Consider the following 22,030-nt stretch of genomic DNA (forward strand, 5'->3'; position numbering starts at 1 on the left):
ATTTATTTCCCTTTTAAAAGTGTTATTTCATCAATTTAAAAATATATAACTAAATAATTTTTCATTTCAGGATAATAAAATTGGTGTTAAAACATGTGTGTAGAGAGGTGACCCGACGTGGTCTCTTCTGAGGACCCCTAATACACTGACCAGGGACCCTAGACCAGTGCTCTGAATGTGGAAAATATATTAAAGGATTTGGAGCCAGCCTACAGATAGCCCAGTCACTGCCATTCAGGTGTTTCAGATTGGGCTGCCCAGGAAGCAGTTAAAATGGAGCTTGGCAAGGTGCCTACGAAGTAGTACTCTTGAAACCAATGCTTGTGGAAGGGAAGGTATGCATGCTAACAGGGCAGAGGGAGTTGAGATATGATACAGGCCCAAGGACAATCTTTTCTTTTAAATTTTTCATTTATTTATTTATTTGAGAGAGTTCTCAACTACTGATTCACTCACCAAATGCCTGCAACAGCCAGGGCTAGGCCAGGCTGGGACTGAGAACCTAGAGTTCAATCCAGATCTCCCACATGGGTAGCAGAGACTGAAGTACATGGGCCATCACTTGCTGATGATGTATGTATTAGCAGGAAGTTGGAATCCAGAGTATGGCTAAGACTCGAACCCAGGCGCTTTGATAAGGAATCCAGCATCCTGAGCAGCGTCTTAACTGCTAGGTCAAACGTCTGCTCTGCACTGACAATCTTAACTGACTGTGTGGGTTGCTCTGAAGCTGAGTTGGACCAGAATGGCCAGACCTTTATGTTCTCATATTAGATATTGGGTTTTAAACTTGGGACAACCTGGGAAAGAGCATGATTTGGGATGAAGCAGCTTCCTGTAGCTGCAGCAATCTCTGAAGAATGTGACAGCTAAAGACTCCTGACAGTACTCCCAACAGCTGAGGCAACATGACTTCACTGAAGGGGAATCTGGGACTTGTTCCCAGTGTCCATCACAACAGGAAAGCAGAATCCACTGACACCATGGCAAAGCCTTAGCCTTGGAATGAAACACTGAAAGACAGCCATGAATCATGCCAGTCCACAGATGCTATTTTCTATGTCGTCTTGTTAGGATAACTAAAGTCCTCTAGCCAGGCCTTTAAAGGGAAGCTAATAGTGGTCCTCTATTTCCTTTTTCTATGTTTATTAATTGGCATTGTACTATAAGGAAGAGATATCCCTTCCAAATTATTCAACTGTATTAATATAGACTCATTTTTCACTTTATTCTATAGATTATAATCTAGTATTATCAATATTTATTTTCTCATCCAAAGTTTAAGCTTTGGCCATTAGGAGCTCCTTCTGTTTGGCTCCTGTGTTGAAAAAATTCTGCCCTTTTGTGAGCTCTTTCTTCCTTTCTGGTGCCATAAGATATTCCACACTTTTCTTGTATTTTTCCCTGCTTCATTCCTGGAATCAACATGTTCTCAAGAAGTCTTGATTCCTTTTATTAGATAAAGAAGTTAGAGACTAAGATATGGGACTCAATGTATTCATGGTTGCATTTTCTTAAAACATAACTACTATACCATTATTGCTACTTAAGAAAATCCAATTTCAATGTCTTTTTAGAGTTGGCTTATCCAAACTAGAATCCAAACAAGGTTCAGAGTTTTTATTTTAGTCTATACTATGTTTCTACAATCTTTATATTTTCTAGCCATTTGTTCAGAAATCATGTTATTTTTCCTGTGGAATTTTCCATGTTGAGGATTTGGCTGTTTGCATCTTAATGGTGTCATTTAACATGTTTTCTTCTGGAGATTCAGGTCTTATTTTTTAGCAAGAATAAAGGGGGCTATGTAGTTCTTACTACATCTCATCAGTAGGCCACACATCTTGTTGCCTCTCTTGTGTTATGATTCACATAATTTGGACCCTGTCCTTCTATTATAAAATTTTGTACCAACTTTTCACCAAATGGTTTCAGCAGCCATTGATAATTATTGTCTAGATTCATATTTAATCATAGGTTGCAAAGTGATGAAATTCTAATTCTGTAATTATTTTGGGAGTTATTAGCTAACTGTTTTATAAAGAACTTTCCCCTATCAACTATTTGGCTACCCTGAAATATGGTTTGTATAGTAAAGGCAGAATAAAAGCTTGATTCATTCTTTAGCAACCCCTGTGGTAACCAAACAGACTTTTTTCTCCATATGTCAATGAAGTTTAACATTTACTTTGATCTTTTGCAGTCAGTATTCCTTTTGTTGCTCAGATTTTCCCATATTTGGCCAGTGGGATCACCTTCTGGTTGGTTCTTGTCTTCTTTTGACATAATCCCCATAGCCTTTTATAACTCCCTTACTTGATGATGGGACAATTTTTTTTTTCTTCCGTGTATCTGAAGTCAGACATTTTTCCAGGGAACCCTGGATACTTTTAGGAGGAAGTAGTAGTATTTGTGCTCACTGCTACCGGGTTAGTTTTTTTTTTTTTTTTTTTTTGGTTTGTTTTTAAGACAAACACATCAGGTTGTATTCTGGTTGATTTCTGTGTTCTTTGGCGAAAACCCTGCCCTTTTGTGAGCTCGTTCTTTAGGGCACCAACGAAATTCCATCATGCATGCCAAGTTACCAAAGTTTTCATTTCGAAGTCCTCTAAGTTAGAAGAAGTCTTCCCCGCTTAATCAGTGTTCCCGATTCCTTTACGCTGTAGGTGGCTCCAACAAAGTGACCTTAGTCTTTTCCGCTTTGGGAGGCAGAAGGGAATTAATTTCCGTGACAGAATGGTCTCAGTGCCTTATGACAAAAACGTATAAAGGTGTGTAAACACACATATAAGATAAATTACATATACAGTACAAATCTGTTTTTTCTGCAGTGCTCCCTACCTTCTGGTCCCTTTTGTAGAACTCCTTCTGAAGCTCGGAACTTTTGCTAGCCTCTCAGGCTGTCCAGGGAAGTTTTAGGCGGTGATACCTATCCGCCGGCAACCAATAGATGGAAGCGCCGTCGCGGGCGACGCGAGCGAGGGGGGACGTCCGAGGCGGGGCTACGGCCGGGCCGGCCCCAGGGGCGGGGCGGGCTCCCGCCGGGAGCCAACTGCTGGTCCCAACGGCCACCGCGCGGCCTCCAGTCCTCGCTGGTCTCCCTGTCGGGCTCCGGGTCCCTGTCGCCCTGCCCTCAGTCGCTGCCTGCTCGCCGCTTCTCCGGGCTGTTCTCAGTGTCCTCAGTGTTTCTCCCTGTCCTCCTCTGTCCCCGTCGCTCGCTGCGCTGCCCTCATCTCCCAGCCTCCGTGCGGGTGGTTCTCCGGAGCTTCGGTGTCCGAGACTTGAAGACTTGTCCCTGCGCCCATGGAAGAGCCCGTTGCGCCCAGCTCTGTCTCCAGAAAGCCCGAGGAGCCAGGGGCCCGGGCAGGTGAGCCGAGCAGGGAGTCAGGAGGGCTCCCTCGGAAGTGGGGCCCTGTGGCTCTGGGGACAGTTTGAGCAGCGCTGCCTGCGTTTGGGAAATCCAATCGCCAGGGAATTTCGAGTCAGAGCCGCCCTGCCAGCTAGGTTCTGACAGCTGGAGACTATTTTTGGCTGCTTCATTTCTTGTGTTCTTCCCCCTGAAGCCAGATTTATACCTTAGAATTAGCATCGCAGAGATGGAGGGGAGCTGACTGGGGAAACGCTTCTAACTAGAGAGGGGGTCTGTAGGCGGTGGAGAGAGCCCTAAGCTGCTGGAATTTGGGAGACCTGGGACTGGGTCCAGCCTTTGCTATCAAGAAGCCTTATTCAAAAATGTCCACCTCCATGGGCCTGAGTTTCCCAAATGTACCAAGAGGGGTTTAGACTCCTGGATCTTCAAAGATCTGCCACGTGGCAGGTGTTCTCTAAATGTTAATTGTTAGGAGTGAACGAAAAAAGCCTCCTTCTGGGCTTCACTGGAGGCTCACTGGGAAAACTGTGAAGTGTGGAATTACATCGTGATTTTAGCCTGAAATAGGTGGTTTTAATCCCATTTTCCAGGTGAGGAAACTGGGGCTCAATGGTAAAGTGACTTGCTAATAAGCATCAAAGCCAAGTCAGACTTCAGAGCCCATGCCACATAATATTCTCTCCCAGCAAGAGGACAGGCAGGACTTCATTGGAAGGTGATTGTATAGAGCAGCAATTACGAATTTGAATTATTCATCAATATGAACAAGTCCAAAGTAGACCTATAGCCGATTCTTCTCTGTCCCTAGTTCCCAGCGCATGATTGCATGAAATAGTTTGGGTGGCAATACCAAAGCCACCAGTTATACTGTCCTGCACATGATCAGCATAATCATAATTCATAAACATAATAACTAATTGTTAGAGCAGTAGCAGAGCCCTAAGTGCAATTGTGAAGACATCAAAAATTGTAATTATTACAGACTATTATTATACAGTGCTTTAAAGTTTATGAAGCTCTTTGAAGTAGTTCTTCATGTTGATCCTCTTAAGCATGTATTATCTATGTTTTACAAGCAAGGGAGAGATTGAGTAACCAGCACGAGGTCAGATGGTATGAACTAGGGCTGGGCTGTGAATCCAATCCTTAGGACAAGTTATGCTTCTCCATTAGTGATCTCCCTACTCCTTCCATCCCACTCCCTGCCTGTTCTGTGTCCCATTCTTCTTAGTCCCAGCAGAACTGGGACTGTTAATGTATATTAGTGAACTATATGTTAACAAATAGTCATGTGCTTGCTGATGACTAATTGTGTGGTATAACTCATTAAAAAAAGTGTGAACACTTATAAGAGCTTAAAATATGATCTCTCCCAGAGGTAAAGAGGGATTTAAATGCTTTTAAGAAGTGAAGCATATAATGATAGGGCTACCTTCTAAAAAATGCATTGTTAGATAATTTTGTCACTGGGTATATTTACACAGATGTAGATGATAGAGCATACCACACAGCTAGGCTATGTGGAGTATACAAATTGTATAGACTATTGCTTCTGGGGCCATGAGAAACAAAACACAAAATCAAAACAAGCACAAGAGAAAATAATGCAATCAGAGTCAGTAAATGTGAGATATAAAAGGCTACTGTGGGTATATCACTGCACACTGTTTTACAGCCAGCTCTTCTTAATAAGTAGAGGGAGCACACCTAAATAACAGTGAAAGTCCAGTCCAGTAAATACATAAACCAGTAACATAGTCTTTTTTTTTTTTTATCATTTCAGGTATTATGTCCTATATGTGATTTTATGTGCTATACTCATAATTTTATATGATGAGCAATGCAGTAGGTTTGTTTACTCCAGCATCAGCACACACATGAATGCATTGTATGATGCTGCTAAGATGGCAAGACATCATTAAGTGATGGGAATTTTTCAGCTCCACTCTTTTTTTCTTTTTTTCTTTTCTTTTTTTTTTTTTTTTTTTTTTGACAGGCAGCGTGGACAGTGAGAGAGAGAGACAGAGAGAAAGGTCTTCCTTTGCCATTGGTTCACCCTCCAATGGCCGCCGTGGCTGGTGCACTGCAGCCGGCGCACTGCGCTGATCCGATGGCAGGAGCCAGGAGCCAGGTACTTATCCTGGTCTCCCATGGGGTGCAGGGCCCAAGCACTTGGGCCATCCTCCACTGCACTCCCTGGCCACAGCAGAGAGCTGGCCTGGAAGAGGGGCAACTGGGACAGAATCCAGCGCCCCGACTGGGACTAGAACCCGGTGTGCCGGCGCCGCAAGGCAGAGGATTAGCCTAGTGAGCCGTGGCACCGGCCCTCCACTCTAGTATTATGGGACTATCATTGTGTGTGTGTGGCCCACGGTTATGTGACATATAACTGTACTTTTTTTTTTTTTTAAAGATTTATTTATTTATTTGAGAGGCAGACTTACAGACAGAGGGAGAGACAGATAGGTCTTCCATCTGCTGGTTCACTCCCCAAATAACCACAACAGCTGGAGCAGGGCTGATCTGAAGCCAGGAGCCAGGAGCTGCTTCTGGGTCTAACACGTGGGTGCAGGAGCCCAAGGACTTGGGCCATCTTCCATTGCCTTCCCATGCTACCAGCAGGGAGCTGGATTGGAAGTAGAACAATTGGGACTTGAACCCTTGCCCATTTGGGATGCCGCATTGCAGACGGAGGCCCAAACTACTATGCCACAGCGCCAGCCTCCATGACTGTATTTTTGTTATCACTCACAAGAGTCAAGAAATAAAACTAGAATATGTAGTGCTTGATAGTCTAAATAATTGTCATATTGTTCTCATGCTATGTCATAGGACTTATAACAGCTTCTTAAAGCTGTTAATTCTGTCAGCCACTCTACTGGATTTTATAGGCGAGGATCCTGAAGCAGAAAGAAGTTAAAGAACATGCATGGGGCTGGTGCTGTGGTGTAGTGGGTTAAGCCACTGCCTGCAATGCCAGCATCTCATATGGGTGCCACTTTGAGTCCTGACAGCTCCACTTCTGATCCAGCTCTCTGCTATGTCCTGGGAAAGCAGTAGAAGATGGCCCAAGTCCTTGGTGCCCTGCACCCACGTGGGAGACCTGGGAGAAACTCCTGGCTCCTGGCTTCAGATCAGTGCAGCTCCGGGCATTGTGCTCCAGCCATTTGTGGCCAATTGGGGAGTGAACCAGTGGATGAAGACCTCTCTCTCTCTCTCTCCCTCTCTCTCTCTCTCTGCCTGCCTCTCCTCTCTGTAACTCTTTCAAATAAAATAAATAAATCTTTTAAAAAAAGAAAAGAACATGCATAAGGGCATGTCGTCCTGCCTGGTCCCAATCCGGTGTTAACCATTACAGCAGCCTGGCTCAGGGCCAGATGTTTACGTGAAAGACAGCCTGACCTTTCTGGGCAGGAAAGCCCAGCTGGAGGGAATGAGGCATGTTGTAGTATCGTGTGAAGAAGGCCATCTACCTCACCTATCTTGTGATCTTGTGCTAACAGTCCAGCATTGCAGTAAGGGGAGGCCTCTCTTCTGAATGCAATGAAACCACTTCCCCCAGTCCCTGTAGCCTCCAATTCTCTCTTAAGGTAGAAACAAGTACTAAATGAATCATTCTTTGATTCTTAATTCTTGATTCTTGATGCTTGACTTGACCATCACTAGTAGCAGTGTACCTTTTTTTTTTTTTTAATTTTTTTTTTTTTTTTTTTTTGACAGGCAGAGTGGATAGTAAGAGAGAGAGACAGAGAGAAAGGTCTTCCTTTGCTGTTGGTTCACCCTCCAATGGCCGCCGTGGCCGGCGTGCTGCGGCCGGCGCACCGCGCTGATCCGATGGCAGGAGCCAGGTACTTCTGCTCTCCCATGGGGTGCAGGGCCCAAGTACTTGGGCCATCCTCCACTGCACTCCCGGGCCACAGCAGAGAGCTGGCCTGGAAGAGGGGCAACCGGGACAGAATCCGGTGCCCCGACCGGGACTAGAACCCAGTGTGCCAGCGCCGCAAGGCGGAGGATTAGCCTAGTGAGCCGCGGCGCCAGCCAGCAGTGTACCTTTCTACTAAAAGCAGTGTACCTTTGTCCCATGGTTCACTGCCCAGAAAGATGCCTGAGAGATCAGTCCAAAATGATCAGACTGTTCCTTTGTCCACACTCTTGAGTGACTCCCTGTATGTGGGATAACACTGAACAAGGTGGCAAAGCTTTCCAAGGCCTGTACTCTGCTGAACTCCTACAGTCACATCTCTGCTCACAGCTTTTTTTTTTTTTTTTTTAATAATTTATTTGAAAGGCAGGGTGGCAAAAAGAAAGGGAGAGACAGAGTTTTTGTTGTTGTTGTTGTTTTAAGATTTGTTTTATTTATTTGAAAGCCAGAGTTACAGAGAGAGGGAAAGATATACATAGAAACAACTTCCATCTGCTGGTTCATTCCCCAGATGGCTGCAATGGCCAGGGCTGGGCCAGGGCAAAGCCATGAGCCAGGAGCTTCATCTGGGTCATATGGATGCAGGGCCCAAGGACTTGAGCCATCTTCTGCCCCTTTCCCAGGTTCATTTGCAAGGAGCTGGATTGGAAGTGGAGCAGCCGAATCTTAAATCGGCGCTCCTAAGACCTGGCACCCATATGGGATGTGGGCATCGCAGGTGGTAGTTTAACCTGCTAGGCACATGCTGGCTGGATGTGGGTTTCTTGAGAGCAGGAACCTCTGATTCTTTCCATCTCCTCAACACCCACATTATGGCCTTCAGGCACCTAGAAATATTTATTGAATGAATGAAGAAGGCCTTAAAGCTAGTTTTTACATCCTGATCACATTTAAATAATTTGTAAGATAGTGCTTGGGGGTGAGCGCTGTGGCATAGCAGGTAAAACTGCCACCTGTAGTGCTGGCATCCCATATGGGTGCCGGTTTGAGTCCCGGCTGCTCCACTTCTGATCCAGCTCTCTGCTATGGCCTGGGAAAGCAGTAGAAGATGGCCCAAGTCCTTGGGCCCCTGCATCCACATGGGAGACATAGAAGAAGCTCCTGGCTGCTGGCTTTGGATCAGCACAGCTCCAGCCATTGCGGCCAAATGGAAGACACCCCCACCCCCAACCCCAACCCCACCGCCGCTGCCCTCTGCCTCTCTGTAACTCTGCCTTTCAAATAAATAAATAAATAAATAAATAAATAAATAAATATTAAAAAAAAAAGGTAGGGCTTGGATGACAGTTAGTCTGAGGGAAAAAACAATTCTAAGCTTGGTTTTGTCTGCTTGACTTCCTTTTTGGGCCTCAGAGAAGCAGAACACCTGTTTTCTTTGAGAAGAGTACTGGGAGACCTTCATTGTCAGCTTTGTGACAAGCTGACTTTGCTGTCAAATGACGGATAAATTATAATGAACCCCTTGTAGCTGAATTTGCCAGAAAGTAAGAAATCCTAAGGGACTTGAAGCCAAGAACAAACTGAGCACCAGAGCAGACATCTCCTTCACCTGCCCTCCACAGCCCTGCATGCTTGCTGCCCTCACCCAGAAGTGTGGGTGTTAAGAGGCCTGTTGTCACAGCAAATAAAGCTGCCGGTCCGCATGGGTTAGACTCTAGTTAGAATTGAGAGCCCTACGTGAAACTAGGTCCCATGATAATCTATACACTCTGATAGGGTAGACAGTAGGAACTCTTCCTACTGACATAAAAGGTTGCATTTGATCTTAGGCTCCAGTACAGGGAAAAGGTTTCCCTGGAGAACTGTTAAACACAGGCATTACTCATAGGGATCTAGCTGGATTTTTATTTATATTGCCTGAATGGCCTGGAAACCTTACACCAATAAATTGATATCAAAAACCATCCCTGGCTGGTATACCCCTGGATGTTTGACAGAGGCAAATGCAGAGCCCCTCTGGATACAGACATGCTTGATGCAGGCTCTGTAGGATACCCCTGGAGTCTGAAGAAGAGATTTGTTATGCATATTGTTTGCTTTGTGCTGTTGAGACCATGATGTTGCCTTTGTATAAAATAAATACTTGGGTGCACCCGTGCCTCCCCTGTGCTCTCTAGAAGTGGAATGATAGAGCAGACCTGGTATGCAGGCCAGCATCTGGGTATGCATACACATTGAGCTGCCTCCTGTCCTTACAGAGGTCATGGAAGAAATGACAGCGTGCTCCTTCAACAGTCCTCTGTTCCAGCAGGAAGACAAGAGAGGGATTACCTACCGGATCCCAGCCCTGCTCTACGTCCCCCCTGCCCACACCTTCCTGGCCTTTGCAGAGAAGCGTTCCACGAGCAGGGATGAGGATGCTCTCCACCTGGTGCTGAGGCGAGGGTTGAGGACTGGGCATTCGGTGCAGGTGACTCCTTATCCCAGATCTGGGCCTGGGCTTCAGTTTCCACAGAGCTCAGAGTACATCAGGGTCTGTGCTTTTTCCCTTCAGTGCAAGAAAAGCCCTGTGTGAGGTTTTTGGAGGAAAAAGCAGTACAAACAATGGCTCTTGTTGAGTGCTTGTTGTGTGCACATTGGATCCTCACAGCATCTCTGTGTCATGCATCTATTGTAAGTCCTGTGTTACAAATGAGGAAATTGAGGCTCTGAGGGGTTATCATTCAGTCAAGGTCATGCAGTTAAAATGCAAAAGTAGGAGCACACTTCAAACTCAGTCTCAATTTCCAGAGGCTTCCATGGTCCACTCAGATTCAGCTAACATGAGATTGCTTTCCATTTATATTGCCGCTAACCTTTGTAAATCACCCAGGGAAGTAAGCATTGCTAGTTCAGTTTTGCTGGTGAGGGATCCTTGTGCTCCAAGAGGTAAGTAATGTGTTCATTTAGTCAATGACAAAAGAATGACAGTGACGACCACACTGTGGCTTCCACTGCTGAATGCTTTAGGAGAGGTCCATGTTAGTATCCCCATTTCACAGGAGGAAACTGGGCCTGAAAATTAAGTAACTTGCTTTGGGCATAACATCTGATGAGTGGCAGACCTGGAGTTGGAGCTCTTGCCCTTAAGTAGTATATTTGTACTGTATTTGTAGTGGAGAAAGAATGGTGACTGCTGTTGGTCTGGGAGCTGCAGGGTTATTTCAAATCTCATGTTGTTTCCTATTGTTGCTTTCCTCTCTCCCAGAGCTGGCTGAAGTGAAGATCAAATGAGATAGTGGTTTTGTAAAATATATATAGCTGTATCTCTATCTCTTTCTATATATACCTTTGTAATAGGCACTTTAATCCCCCCTAACTTGCCCTGCTTTTCTACCTACAGATGTCTGAAATCACACCATTAAAGCTTTGCAATGAATGCATTCTGCTGCCATGGTACAAATGCTATTCTGTTGAATGCAGGCCTTGCCAGCAGCCCCTGTCCTCTCTCTTGATGACATTGGTTCACATTTCCCAATGGGGACATTTTTCATTCAGGGAATTTCCAACTCCTGCTTTTCCCTGCGGTTTCCCAGGCCCTGACTTCTGTTTGAGTAACTGCCTTCCACAGAGGCTCAGCCCTGCAACCCCTGGAGCTTGGAGTTCTGGCTCTTTCATGTCCTCTAAGCAGGTGTTCCCTCTGGTCATGTTACCTCACTTTCTTTCTAACAAACCACATCTATACATAACCTCACTACCAAGTAGCCATACATTCACAAGAACGTCCACTTTAATTCATTCTTGCTTGTTTATTTTATTTATGCTCATTCTTTGATTTACTTGATTGTAGATTTTTTTTTTTTTTGACAGGCAGAGTTAGACAGAGAGAGAGAAAGGTCTTTCTTCCTTTTTCTATTGGTTCACCCCCCCAAGATGGCCACTACGGCTGGCACGCTGTGCCGATCCGATGGCAGGAGCCAGGTGCTTCCTCCTAGTCTCCTATGCGGGTGCAGAGCCCAAGGACTTGGGCCATCCTCCACTGTACTCCCGGGCCACAGCAGAGAGCTGGACTGGAAGAGGAACAACCGGGACAGAATCCAGCCCCCCGACCAGGACTAGAACCCCGGGTGCCGGCGCCGCAGGCAGAGGATTAGCCTAGTGAGCCGCGGCGCCAGCCTGTAGAATCTTGAGAAGACTCATTAGCCAAACTTCTTTCTGATTCTCAACACAGAAATCCTCTGTATTTCACTGGTAGTTACTAATAGCTTAGCAGTGGTTAAGAGCATGATTTTGGAGTCAGTCTAAGACCTACCAGTTACTGGTTGTGTGACCTTGTATACTTCCTGTTATATCACATGTAAAATGTAATTAATAACAAATTACAGAATAACAATTCAACATCAGTCACTTTTCATAAAAGATCTGACTGTAGAAACGTTTAAACAAGGAACAGAATCTAGTGGCATATAGGTCTTTCTTTTTTTTTAAGGCAGAACAAGAGAACATGCTTCCATCTGCTGATTCACTCCCCTAATACCTGTAAGAACCAGTGCTAAACCAGACCAAAGCCAGGAACCAAGAATTCCACCTGAGTCTCCCATGTGCTTGGGCCAATATATGCTGCCTGCACATTAGCAGGAAGCTGGATTGGAAGCAGAGATGGAACTCAATCCCAGTCACTCTTAATATAGGATGCAGGCATCCCAAACTGCAGCTTAACCTATACCTGCCTTTTTTTTTTTTAATTAAATGAGATAATCTCTGCTTCTCTATAATTACACGTTGGTCTTGTTCTACCTTCTGGGGCTATCAAGTTAGTCTGTACATAGTGCAGATAAAGTCCCATGGAACAGCTTTCTGAGATATCTGGAAGCAGAGTTCGTACCCAATAAGTCTTCTGTATTCTGGGCTAAACAGTTACAGTTCTAGTGACTTAGGCCACAGTCCTGAGTTGTGATTAATGTTCTTGGGATCTAGTCACGGATGTCAGTGTCCATATTCAAAGTGTGATAACTCAGAATTGGACTTTAGACCTCAAGGACAGATAGACCATCTCAGCAGTGATGTGGATTATTCCATCTTGTATCTTTGTATTAAGCCTGATACAAAATGGCATTTACTTTCTGGGGAGCTTCATTACACAGTTGATTAATACTGTATAGAAGGTCAGTTAAAAAAACCTCCAAGTTTTTTTTTTTTTTATATTTTGTTGTTAAAATTTTTAAGTTGTGGAAAGATATATCTAACATAAAATTTACTATCTTAAATCTATCTTAAATACTGTGTAGCAAGTCAGTTAAAAACCTTCACTTTTTAATTGTGGAAAAATGTATCTAACATAAAATTTACCATCTTAATCATTTTTAAAAAGATTTTATTTATTTATTTGAGAGGTAGAGTTACAGACAGAGAGAGGGAGAGAAAGAGAAAGGTTTTCCATTGGTTGGTTCACTCCCCAAATGGAGTTGGGCTGATCTGAAGCCAGGAGCTTCTTCCAGGTCTCTCACACAGGTGCAGGGTTCCAATACTTGGGCCATCTTCTACTGCTTTCCCAGGCTATAAGCAGAGAGCTGGATTGGAAGAGGAGCAGCCAGGACATGAACCAGCACTCATATGGGATGCTGGCACTGCACGAGGAAGCATGCTACAGTGCCGGCCCCATATGTTAACCATTTTTAAGATTTTGGTATCCATGGGATGGGGGCGGAGGTGTCCTAGAACCAATCCCCTGCAGATACAGAAATGACTGTATATCCTATTCCCATTTCCCTGCCTCCTATAGACTGTGTCTATTGTTTCTTGGGTGTCTTTCATACAGAAGCAAAGAAAAATATATCTTCTGAATAGTCCTTTCTGGAACTTTTAAAATGTGAATTAATAACATTTGCATAAAACATAAATGTCAGACACACAAAACGTGCATGTGAGCTCAGTGAATTATGACAAAGCCATCGTAGTGAACACACTGCTAAGTTCACTAGCAGTATCCCACGAAACAGAATGCTGCTGGCGCCTGAGAAGCTTATCTATGGCCCCTGTTTCCTTCCCAGAGGTAATCACTATGCTAATGTATAGCTGTAGAGTTTAGTTTTGCTTATTTTTAATCTATATGTTTTTTCTGACTGACTTCTTTTGTTTGGTATCTTGCAGTTTGTCAAAATTGTTGTATATATCTAATTTGTTAATTTTCATTGTTGAATGAATTTCATCGTATGAGTATATCACGACTGATCTATTCTACTGTTGTTGGCTATTTGGGTTAATTATTACGAGTAGAGATAATTCTGCTCTGCATATTCTTGTATGCATTTTTGGTACTATGGGTGTGTATTTTGGTTAGATATAGATTTAGGAATGGAGCTCCTGAGGCATCGCAGGTGCATATATTCACAGCAGTAGATAATGCCAGCAAGTTTGCTAGAGTGCTTGTTGAGGGGGCTGGTCTGCTTTGGTCCCATCCTTATTCCTAGGATTTAGCCCTTTAAGGCTTCATCTCAAATCATGTAGCATTTACCAGGGCCTTGTTTTTTGTCCTCCTACCCTCAAAAGGTTATCAAATGGATCACTCGGCTTCTCAACATTTCAGTGACATCTTTGAGAATCAGTAGGGATTATTATGGGAAAAGGGAGTTGAAACAGCAGGCTAATATGAATGAGCTCTTAGTTCTTGGACTATAATTCATCATTGCCTTATTTTCTCTCTGGTGTTTTCAAACATACATTTTTTTGTTTTAATATTTCATATATTCTTTCTAGTTCTCAGTGGAAGGGTTGGTCCAATTACTTAGTTTGTTGTAACTAGAAGTTCCTTTCTTCTACATTTCTTATGTAAAAACAATCATACTACATACTGTTTCCTATTTTGCTTTGTTTATTCAGTAGTATATTATGGAAGTATTTTCATATCATCAAATATGTATATGAAAGGAAATGTCTTCCTCTGTCTTTGTTTCTGTTTCTTTCTCCTCCTTCCCTCTCTCCTTCCCTCCCTCCCTCCCTCCCTTCCTCTCTTTCTCCCTTCCTTTCTTTCTCTCCCTTCCTTCCATCTTTTCTTCCTTCTTTCTTTCCTTTTCTTTTTGTATTTTATAAAAAGTATTTAGCTACTATCATGTGCCAGGTACTGAAAATAAAACATTTGTGTACCATAATTTTTGAAAAATTTAAAATTTTATTTGATAGGTAGAGGGAGGGAAGAGAGACAGATGTGGAGAGCTCCCATCCACTGGTTCAATTTCCCAAATACCTACAGTGACTGGGTCTGGGCTTGGCCAAAACCAGGAGCTGGGCCTCCATCCAGGTTTCTTTCCACATGGGTGGCAGGAAGTCAAGTTCTTGAGCTATCACCACTGCCTCCCATGGTACACATTGTCAGGAAGCTTAAATCAGGACCCAAAGCCAGGACTTGAACCCAGTGACTACAATATGGGATGTGGGTATCCCAACTAGTGTCATAACATTTATGCCAAACATCTGCCAGGGCCCTAATGCTTTTAATGAACTATTAATGAACTTCCTATTAGTATCTCACACCTCCTCTTTTTTTTTTTTTCTTTCTTTCCCCTTGTCTAGTGGGGTCCCCTGAAGCCACTGATGGAAGCCACATTACCTGGGCATCGAACCATGAACCCCTGTCCTGTGTGGGAGCAGAAGAGTGGTCACGTGTACCTATTCTTTATCTGTGTGCAGGGTCATGTCACCGAGCGTGAACAGATTGTGTCAGGCAGGAATGCTGCCCGCCTTTGCTTCATCTGCAGTCAGGATGCTGGATGTTCGTGGAGTGAGGTGAGGGACTTGACTGAGGAGGTCATTGGCTCAGAGGTGAAGCACTGGGCCACATTTGCTGTGGGCCCAGGTCATGGTATCCAGCTACAATCAGGGAGGCTGGTCATCCCTGCATACGCCTACTATATCCCTCATTGGTTCCATTGCTTCCGGCTACCATGCAAAACCAGACCTCATTCCCTGATGATTTACAGTGATGACCTAGGGAGCACATGGCACCATGGCAGTTTCATTAGGCCCATGGTGACAGTGGAGTGTCAAGTGGCAGAGGTAACTAGGAAGGATGGACAAACTGTGCTCTATTGCAGTGCCCGAACACCCAACAGATGCCGGGCAGAGGCTCTGAGCACTGACCATGGTGAATGCTTTCAGAGACAGGTCTTGAGCCCACAACTCTGTGAACCCCCACATGGCTGCCAAGGCAGTGTGGTGAGTTTCAGGTCTCCAGAGATCTCACATAGGAGCCAGATCCCTAGTGGCAAAGGTACTCCCACCATTCAAAAGAGCCCTCTGCTTGACAGTTCACTGAGGCTGAAGGAGGAAGCTGGACAGCTGGCAGAGTCATGGCTGTTGTATTCACACCCTACCAGTAAGAAACGGAGGGTCAACCTAGGCATCTACCTCAACCAGAACCCCTTGGACACTGCCTGCTGGTCCCAACCCTGGATCTTGCACTGTGGACCCTGTGGCTACTCTGATCTGGCTGTTCTGGAGGAGGAGGGCTTGCTTGCATGTTTGTTTGAGTGTGGGATCAAGCGGGAGTGTGAGCAGATTGCTTTCCGCCTGTTTACAGACCGAGAGATCCTGAGCCACATGCAGGGGGATTACACCAGCCCTGATAGGGAACCTGAGTTAATTCAAGACTAATTGGCTTATGCTCCAACTTTCTATGGAAGGGGATGACAGCCACAATGAGAACAACAGAGGTTACTGAAGCCTATAAAGCAAAGAAGTTAATATTCTGCTAACTTTTTTTCATTTCTCCTCTTACAAAGGGCAAAATGAAAATTTTGCCATAGCTAGCTACTGCAGTGGAAAGAGCACTGAACTGAGAGTTGGCAGACTTTGATGTAGTCCTGGCTCTGTCACTGGCTTGTTTTAGGACCTTGGAAATGTCAGTCGAACTCTGTGGACCTCAGGTTTCCATCTGTATTGGTTTTGTGATTTTTTTTGTCTTCCCATCCATCCCTAAAAACATGCTTCAAGTTCTGGATCCATAAAGAATTCAGATCCCAAAGTAGAACACAGAGGACTTACCTTTTCAATTGATTCGCCCCTCACTGAATGTGAGGTTATAAGCAGACGACATGGAAAAAAGGATGATCTGGATGTCTTCCTCCATTTCTCATAAGAAAAGCATCACACCCTCCTAATCATGCTCAAAACTCTATCCTAGAGTAATTAGGTGAAACAGTAGAATCATGAGGTCACCTACCTTCTCTAGCCGTGCAACTCTGCTCAACCTTCTCTTTCTCATCCAGAAAGCAGCATTTCCCAGGAAGAAAAACAAGAAGTTCATTATCAGTAGTCCTTAATAATGATGTTTATTGCTTCTGATGTCATTATGATGATCAAAAATGAGCCTGGAGTTTATTTATTAGGATGGTTCCTGAAAGGAAAAGGATATGGGTTAAGACTTTTAAACAGTGGACAAAACTTAGCAGTCTCTACCCTCAAGGAGCCCACAGTTTAAGGGATTAGAAGAAGAAGAAAATTCAAGAAGACAAATGCAGCTTGTGGGATGGTTTGTAGATGTTGGGCTATAAGTTGGGGTGATGGTAGCTCCTGATAGCATTGGCTTAGTTGCATCTTCAGTAAGCCTGGATTCATCAGCCAAGGGGCTTGTGTAGGCTGCTGGGTTTCCCCTGGGTTTCTCTTTCTCAGAATGCTGTTCTGGGCTAGCCACGCCTTTTCCAGCTGAGGAGGTCTTCTCCATTTAAGTAGGTCTCTGGATTCCCAAGCTTCTATATCAATCCTATTTGTTTGAGCCTACTTGTGAAATGGAGAAGCTTCTCTAAGAGTTTTGGGGCTGAACTTAGCTGGTGTTGGGTCTCTCAGATGATACCAGAATTCTCCTATCTTAGATTGTATCCCCCCATAGACTTACTGTGGCATAAATTCTATCACGATTTATTGTTTGTCACATTTTAGGAGGTTAATGCCTTAAATTGGTATCAGTATTTTTGGTGCTGGGTAATGACCATGGTGAGCAAATCTTAGTCATAGAATGCAGCTAAAGGGGCTAGGGTTTGGACTTGCACCAGTCAGGTGAAAGACAGTCCTACAGGGTGAAAAGTAGAGGTTAACTTTCCCTACTTTGGCATATTGTTTAAGTCCATATTTTAGAGTGGCTTTTTAAAAATATTTATTTATTTATTTATTTATTTGAAAGAGTTACAGAGAGAAAGAGGCAGAGAGAGAGAGGTCTTCCATCTGCTGGTTCACTCCCCAAGTGGCTGCAATGGCCAGAGCTGGACCAATGCAAAGCCAGGAGCCTGAAGCTTCTTCCATGTCTCCCACATGTGTGCAGGGGCCCAAGGACTTGGGACATCTTCCACTGCTTTCCCTGGCACATTAGCAAGGAGCTGGATTGGAAGTGGAGCAGCTGGGACTTGAACTGGTGCCCACATGGGATGCTGGCATGACAGGCAGCAGTTTTACCTGCTATGCCACAGCGCTAGCCCTTAGAGTGGCTTTTATAAATTCCCTTAGTTTCTCATACATTTGCTAAAATAATCTCCCCAATTCACAAGATCATCCATTCACTTATGTGTACGTTAATCCAAATATTTCTTAAGTAGCTGTGCATAATGCAAAGTAGTTTCTATTGTCATTCCTTGGTCCACAGTCATTTGTGCTTCCCCATTGCTTGCTAAAGGATGTTTACATTTAGCCTAACACACAGAACCTTCCAATTGGTGGATGAATTAATGGATAAATACTTCCCTCTACTTCCTATGTGAAGCCCACTGTCAGGGAAGACCTCCATATCATGTTGGCAAATGGAGGGCAGCAGGGGCCTAGTGGTGGGCAGAGCTGGTGATGCAGGGAGGAACTGGGGAAAGGAGGGATTAAAAGGGCAGCTTTCTTCTGAAGGGTAGCGACTCTTTACTCAGTAAAGTTTTCCTGAGCACTGTACCCCAAGTAGATTGAAATAGGGATGATGGCTATGCTCTTTAACCAGGGCAAAAGAAAGGTTAAGAGAATGAGAATATAAAGACTTCCTTAGGACTCTCCAAGAAGGGAGTCAGGGAAGGACCTCAGTCACTCTTTTTTTTTTTTTTTTTTTTTTTTGACAGGCAGAGTGGACAGTGAGAGACAGAGAGAAAGGTCTTCCTTTTGCTGTTGGTTCACCCTCCAATGGCTGCTGTGGCCGGCGCGCTGTGGCTGGCACATCGCGCTGATCCGAAGGCAGGAGCCAGGTGTTTTCTCCTGGTCTCCTATGGGGTGCAGGGCCCAAGCACTTGGGCCATCCTCCACTGCACTCCCTGGCCACAGCAGAGAGCTGGCCTGGAAGAGGGGCAACCGGGACAGAATCCGGTGCCCCGACCAGGACTAGAACCCGGTGTGCCGGCGCCGCAAGTGGAGGATTAGCCTATTGAGCCACAGCGCCAGCCCAGGACCTCAGTCACATGCCAGTGTGAACCAGATTTCAAATCCAGAACTCAGGAGACACCCATGTCTCTAAATTTCCTTCTCCTAACTCCTTTCCATTTGACTCATGTTTGTTTCTCCTTAGCATTTAGCAGTAAAACTATTAATGGGAAAGAGTCTATTAATTTATTTTAAGGATAGTAAGAAAAGAGGGTTGGGGACATAGCTGAAATCAAGAATTAGGACTAGAGTGAGAACAGGATGGGTGATGGCAGCTGTGAGGCAAGAATGGTGGATAGGAATCCTGGCACCTGTCAGCAAAGGGAGAGTAACACAGACATGAGTGTTAGGCTAAAGATATGGCATAGGTGGCAGCTGCTGTGGAGAACAAGTGACAACAGGCTGGAGCTGTTCCCTGATATCTGTGAAAAGGGAGAGACGTGGACAGGCCAGCAGCTTAGTCTGCAGAAGGAGTCCTACCCAACCCTGTAACTTGTAGCTAGCTCAACTTGCCCATGTTCCAGGTGGCCAACAAAGACAGCTTTAGGCACTCCAACTCTTTTTGTATCAATCACCAAGACCTCCAGGGCCCTGGGACCTATACATGATACTGGTCCCCTGAGCCCATTTCAGCCACTTTCAGACTGGTAGAGTAGGAAAGACAAGGCAGGTGATGGCAGCTGTGAAGAAAAGAAGAAAGCTCATGGGAAGCCAATAGTCTATACAAGCATGAAGAAAGGATTATTATGGACTATGGTTCTTTGCCTTCTGAAGCTTCCCACTCTTCCCTTTGTGTGTTTAGAATGAATCCATACAGCACAGATGGCCCACCGTTGACAGTGCAGGAAAGTATGGTTAGGGGCCTCTTGCTGCTGGTATCTACCCAGACCAACTTCCTATCCATTGAACCTTCTGGCTCTGCTCATGCTCCTCACCTCCTCAGCTCCCAATAATTACCTCAGGCCCTTGTTGTTTGGGTACTTTTATCTGGACCTGTTTCTCATGATCATCAGTTTCCCCTCAGCCACAGAATATCATGCAGCTACAGTTAGAGGTAAGAAACTTACCCTGCCTGTTGGGAAGCACAGACGACCTATAGAAGTCCACCTGAGCCCACAGTCTTCTACCAAGGGCAGTCATATTAGTCAGCTTTTTGTTACTACAACAAGATACCTGAGAAAATCTACTTAAAAAGCAAAGGAAGGTTTATTTAGTTCACAGTTTGAGAGGCTGAAAGTCCAAAGAGCATGATGCAGACTTTGGTTCTAGTCAGGGTTTGGGTGCAATGGTGGGGTGCATGGGAAGGAAGGATCATATCCAGGAAGCAGAGAAGACAGGTTGGACCCAAGCTCAGGCTTTATAACAGCCCTCTGGTGAGAACTACCTTCTGAGGACACACCCCCAGACACCTGAGGACTTACTAGGCCCCACCTGCTGAAGTTTCTGCCACCCCCCAGTAGCACTGACCTGAGGACAAGCCTTTAATACAGGGGTCTTTGGGACACCCCCAGACTGATATCCAAACCACAGCCCCTGTAGGATTTGATATCTCCACTTTGGCAGATTAGGCTGTTCCCTCTTCTCCAGTACTCCCCAAGTTTTCCCACTACATTATTCAGATAGATGTTGTGTCATTCTTTTTGCTGCCAAGGTTCATGGTCTGAGTTCCCCCTTGAGCCTTACCACAGACTACCTGTGTTATTGTCTGTGTTGTGCCCTCTGGGCCTCTGCTGGGCTGTAGATGTCTCTCTATGTCCTTTTTATCTTTTTACCAATGGCTTACCTATAAATATATGCTTTTTCTATCCTATCCTGAATTCCCTGAAGGTAAGGACTGTGTCTGATTCCTCTCTGTGTCCTCTGTAACCAGCATAGGGCCTGATGCAGAGTAGGTAGCAATAAAGCTCTGCTGAATGAATGAATGCATCAACAGTGCTTGGCCTTGTGGAGCATATGGAGGAGGCCAGGGAAGCTCTGCCCCAGGGTGGAAGATGTTGCCTCCTGGATTGCAAATCATTTGAGACCTCTTTGCACTCACTCTGAATGAGTGTTGTCTGCTGCCAGCTCCCTGGTCATAGCACTGCCTGGAAATGGGCTTTAATTCTGGTTTAGGCTTGACTCTGTCTAGATGTCCTGTGGAAGATGCCCCAAGCCCAAAGGCATTCCTTCATGGCATTTCACTGCCATGTCCCCTCTGCCCTCGAGTGGGTTTTCTACAATTGCCTCTCATGTAGGACTTCAGTAGAGATACTGTGGCTCAGTGTGCTGTGTGTCTGCTCTGTGATGCCCAGTGTTACAAATACTCTCTGTGCCATGCAACTCCTGCCACTCTTTGAAACATGAAAGATAAATAAAGAGCTTGATTCTGGTGACTAGTGTCTGTTGTTAAACTGAGAGCTGATTATGGTCCTAATATCTAGTTTGTTTCCAGCTTCTTTCAAAAAATGCATTTGAAGCAATTTCTTCTTTTCATAAGAACTTTTGTTTTCAGAAAGCTTTATTAATAATAATTCTTTGTACTTTTGCACATTATTGTTTGAACATAGTTATCTGATAAGACAGGCAGGTCAGGGATTACCGTGACTGATGTGGCAGCATGATGTTGTGAGCTTTTTTTTTTTTTTTTTAAGATTTATTTATTTATTTGAAAGAGTTACACAGAGAAGAGGCGGGGGTGGGGGGGTGTCTTCCATTGCTGGCCTACTTGCCAAGTGGCCGCAATGGCCGGAGGCATGCTGATCTGAAGCCAAGAGCCAGGAACTTCTTCCAGGTCTCCCATGCGGGTGCAAGGGCCCAAGGACTTGGGCCATCTTCCACTGCTTTCCCAGGCTATAGCAGAAAGTTGGATTGGAAGTGGAGCAGCCAGGACTCAAACCAGAATCCACACAGGATGCTGGCATTGCAGGTGGTGGCTTTACCTACTATGCCACAGCACCGGCCCCAGCTAGTTTGTCTCTTAAAAATAGTTTTGTAGGGCATGAAATTGGTGTCAGAGTTAAGTCACCTCTTGGGATATTTGCATCTCATATTGGAGTGTTTGGTTCAAGTCTTGGCTACTCTGCTTCTGATCCAGCTTCCTGCTAATGCATACCCTGAGAGGCAGCAGGTGATGGCTCAAATACATGGGTCCCTACCATGTATTTGAGCAGCCCTGGACGGAGTTTCAGTCTCCTGACTTTGGCCTGGTTCACCCCTGGCTGTTGCAGGTATTTGAAGAATGAACCATCAGATGGAAAATCTCTGTCTGCCAATTTCTCTCTGCCTTTCAAATAGAATGAAAATAAATAAAAATTTTTTAATAATTATACAATTAAAAAAGAAATCTCATGATCTATTTTATTTTTGCACATTTTACTAGATTGTTTAATGTGGGGAGTAGGGCCTGTCTCCCACAACATGGCGAAATAAGTACTGAGACTACCGAGACTAGACTAGACCACTGA

At 44.7% G+C, this 22,030-nt stretch overlaps 1 protein-coding gene and 1 long non-coding RNA gene across 2 annotated transcripts; one reads left to right on the forward strand and one right to left on the reverse strand.

The window, feature by feature from the left end:
* Nucleotides 1–392: 392 nt before the first annotated feature.
* LOC138849967 (uncharacterized) lies at nucleotides 393–3,031 on the reverse strand. The gene is made up of 2 exons (XR_011389301.1): nucleotides 2,842–3,031; nucleotides 393–2,749 (listed from the first exon to the last, which is right to left on the reverse strand). It is a non-coding gene; the product is annotated as an uncharacterized lncRNA (long non-coding RNA).
* NEU3 (neuraminidase 3) lies at nucleotides 3,016–20,959 on the forward strand. The gene is made up of 3 exons (XM_002708504.5): nucleotides 3,016–3,367; nucleotides 9,491–9,702; nucleotides 14,781–20,959. The coding sequence occupies exons 1-3, from the start codon at nucleotides 3,304–3,306 to the stop codon at nucleotides 15,858–15,860; spliced, it is 1,356 nt and encodes a 451-aa protein (XP_002708550.3). The 5' UTR covers nucleotides 3,016–3,303; the 3' UTR covers nucleotides 15,861–20,959.
* Nucleotides 20,960–22,030: the final 1,071 nt, after the last annotated feature.

The sequence above is a fragment of the Oryctolagus cuniculus genome, chromosome 1 (genome assembly GCF_964237555.1).
Source record: "Oryctolagus cuniculus chromosome 1, mOryCun1.1, whole genome shotgun sequence".
NCBI classification, from domain to species: Eukaryota; Metazoa; Chordata; class Mammalia; order Lagomorpha; family Leporidae; genus Oryctolagus; species Oryctolagus cuniculus.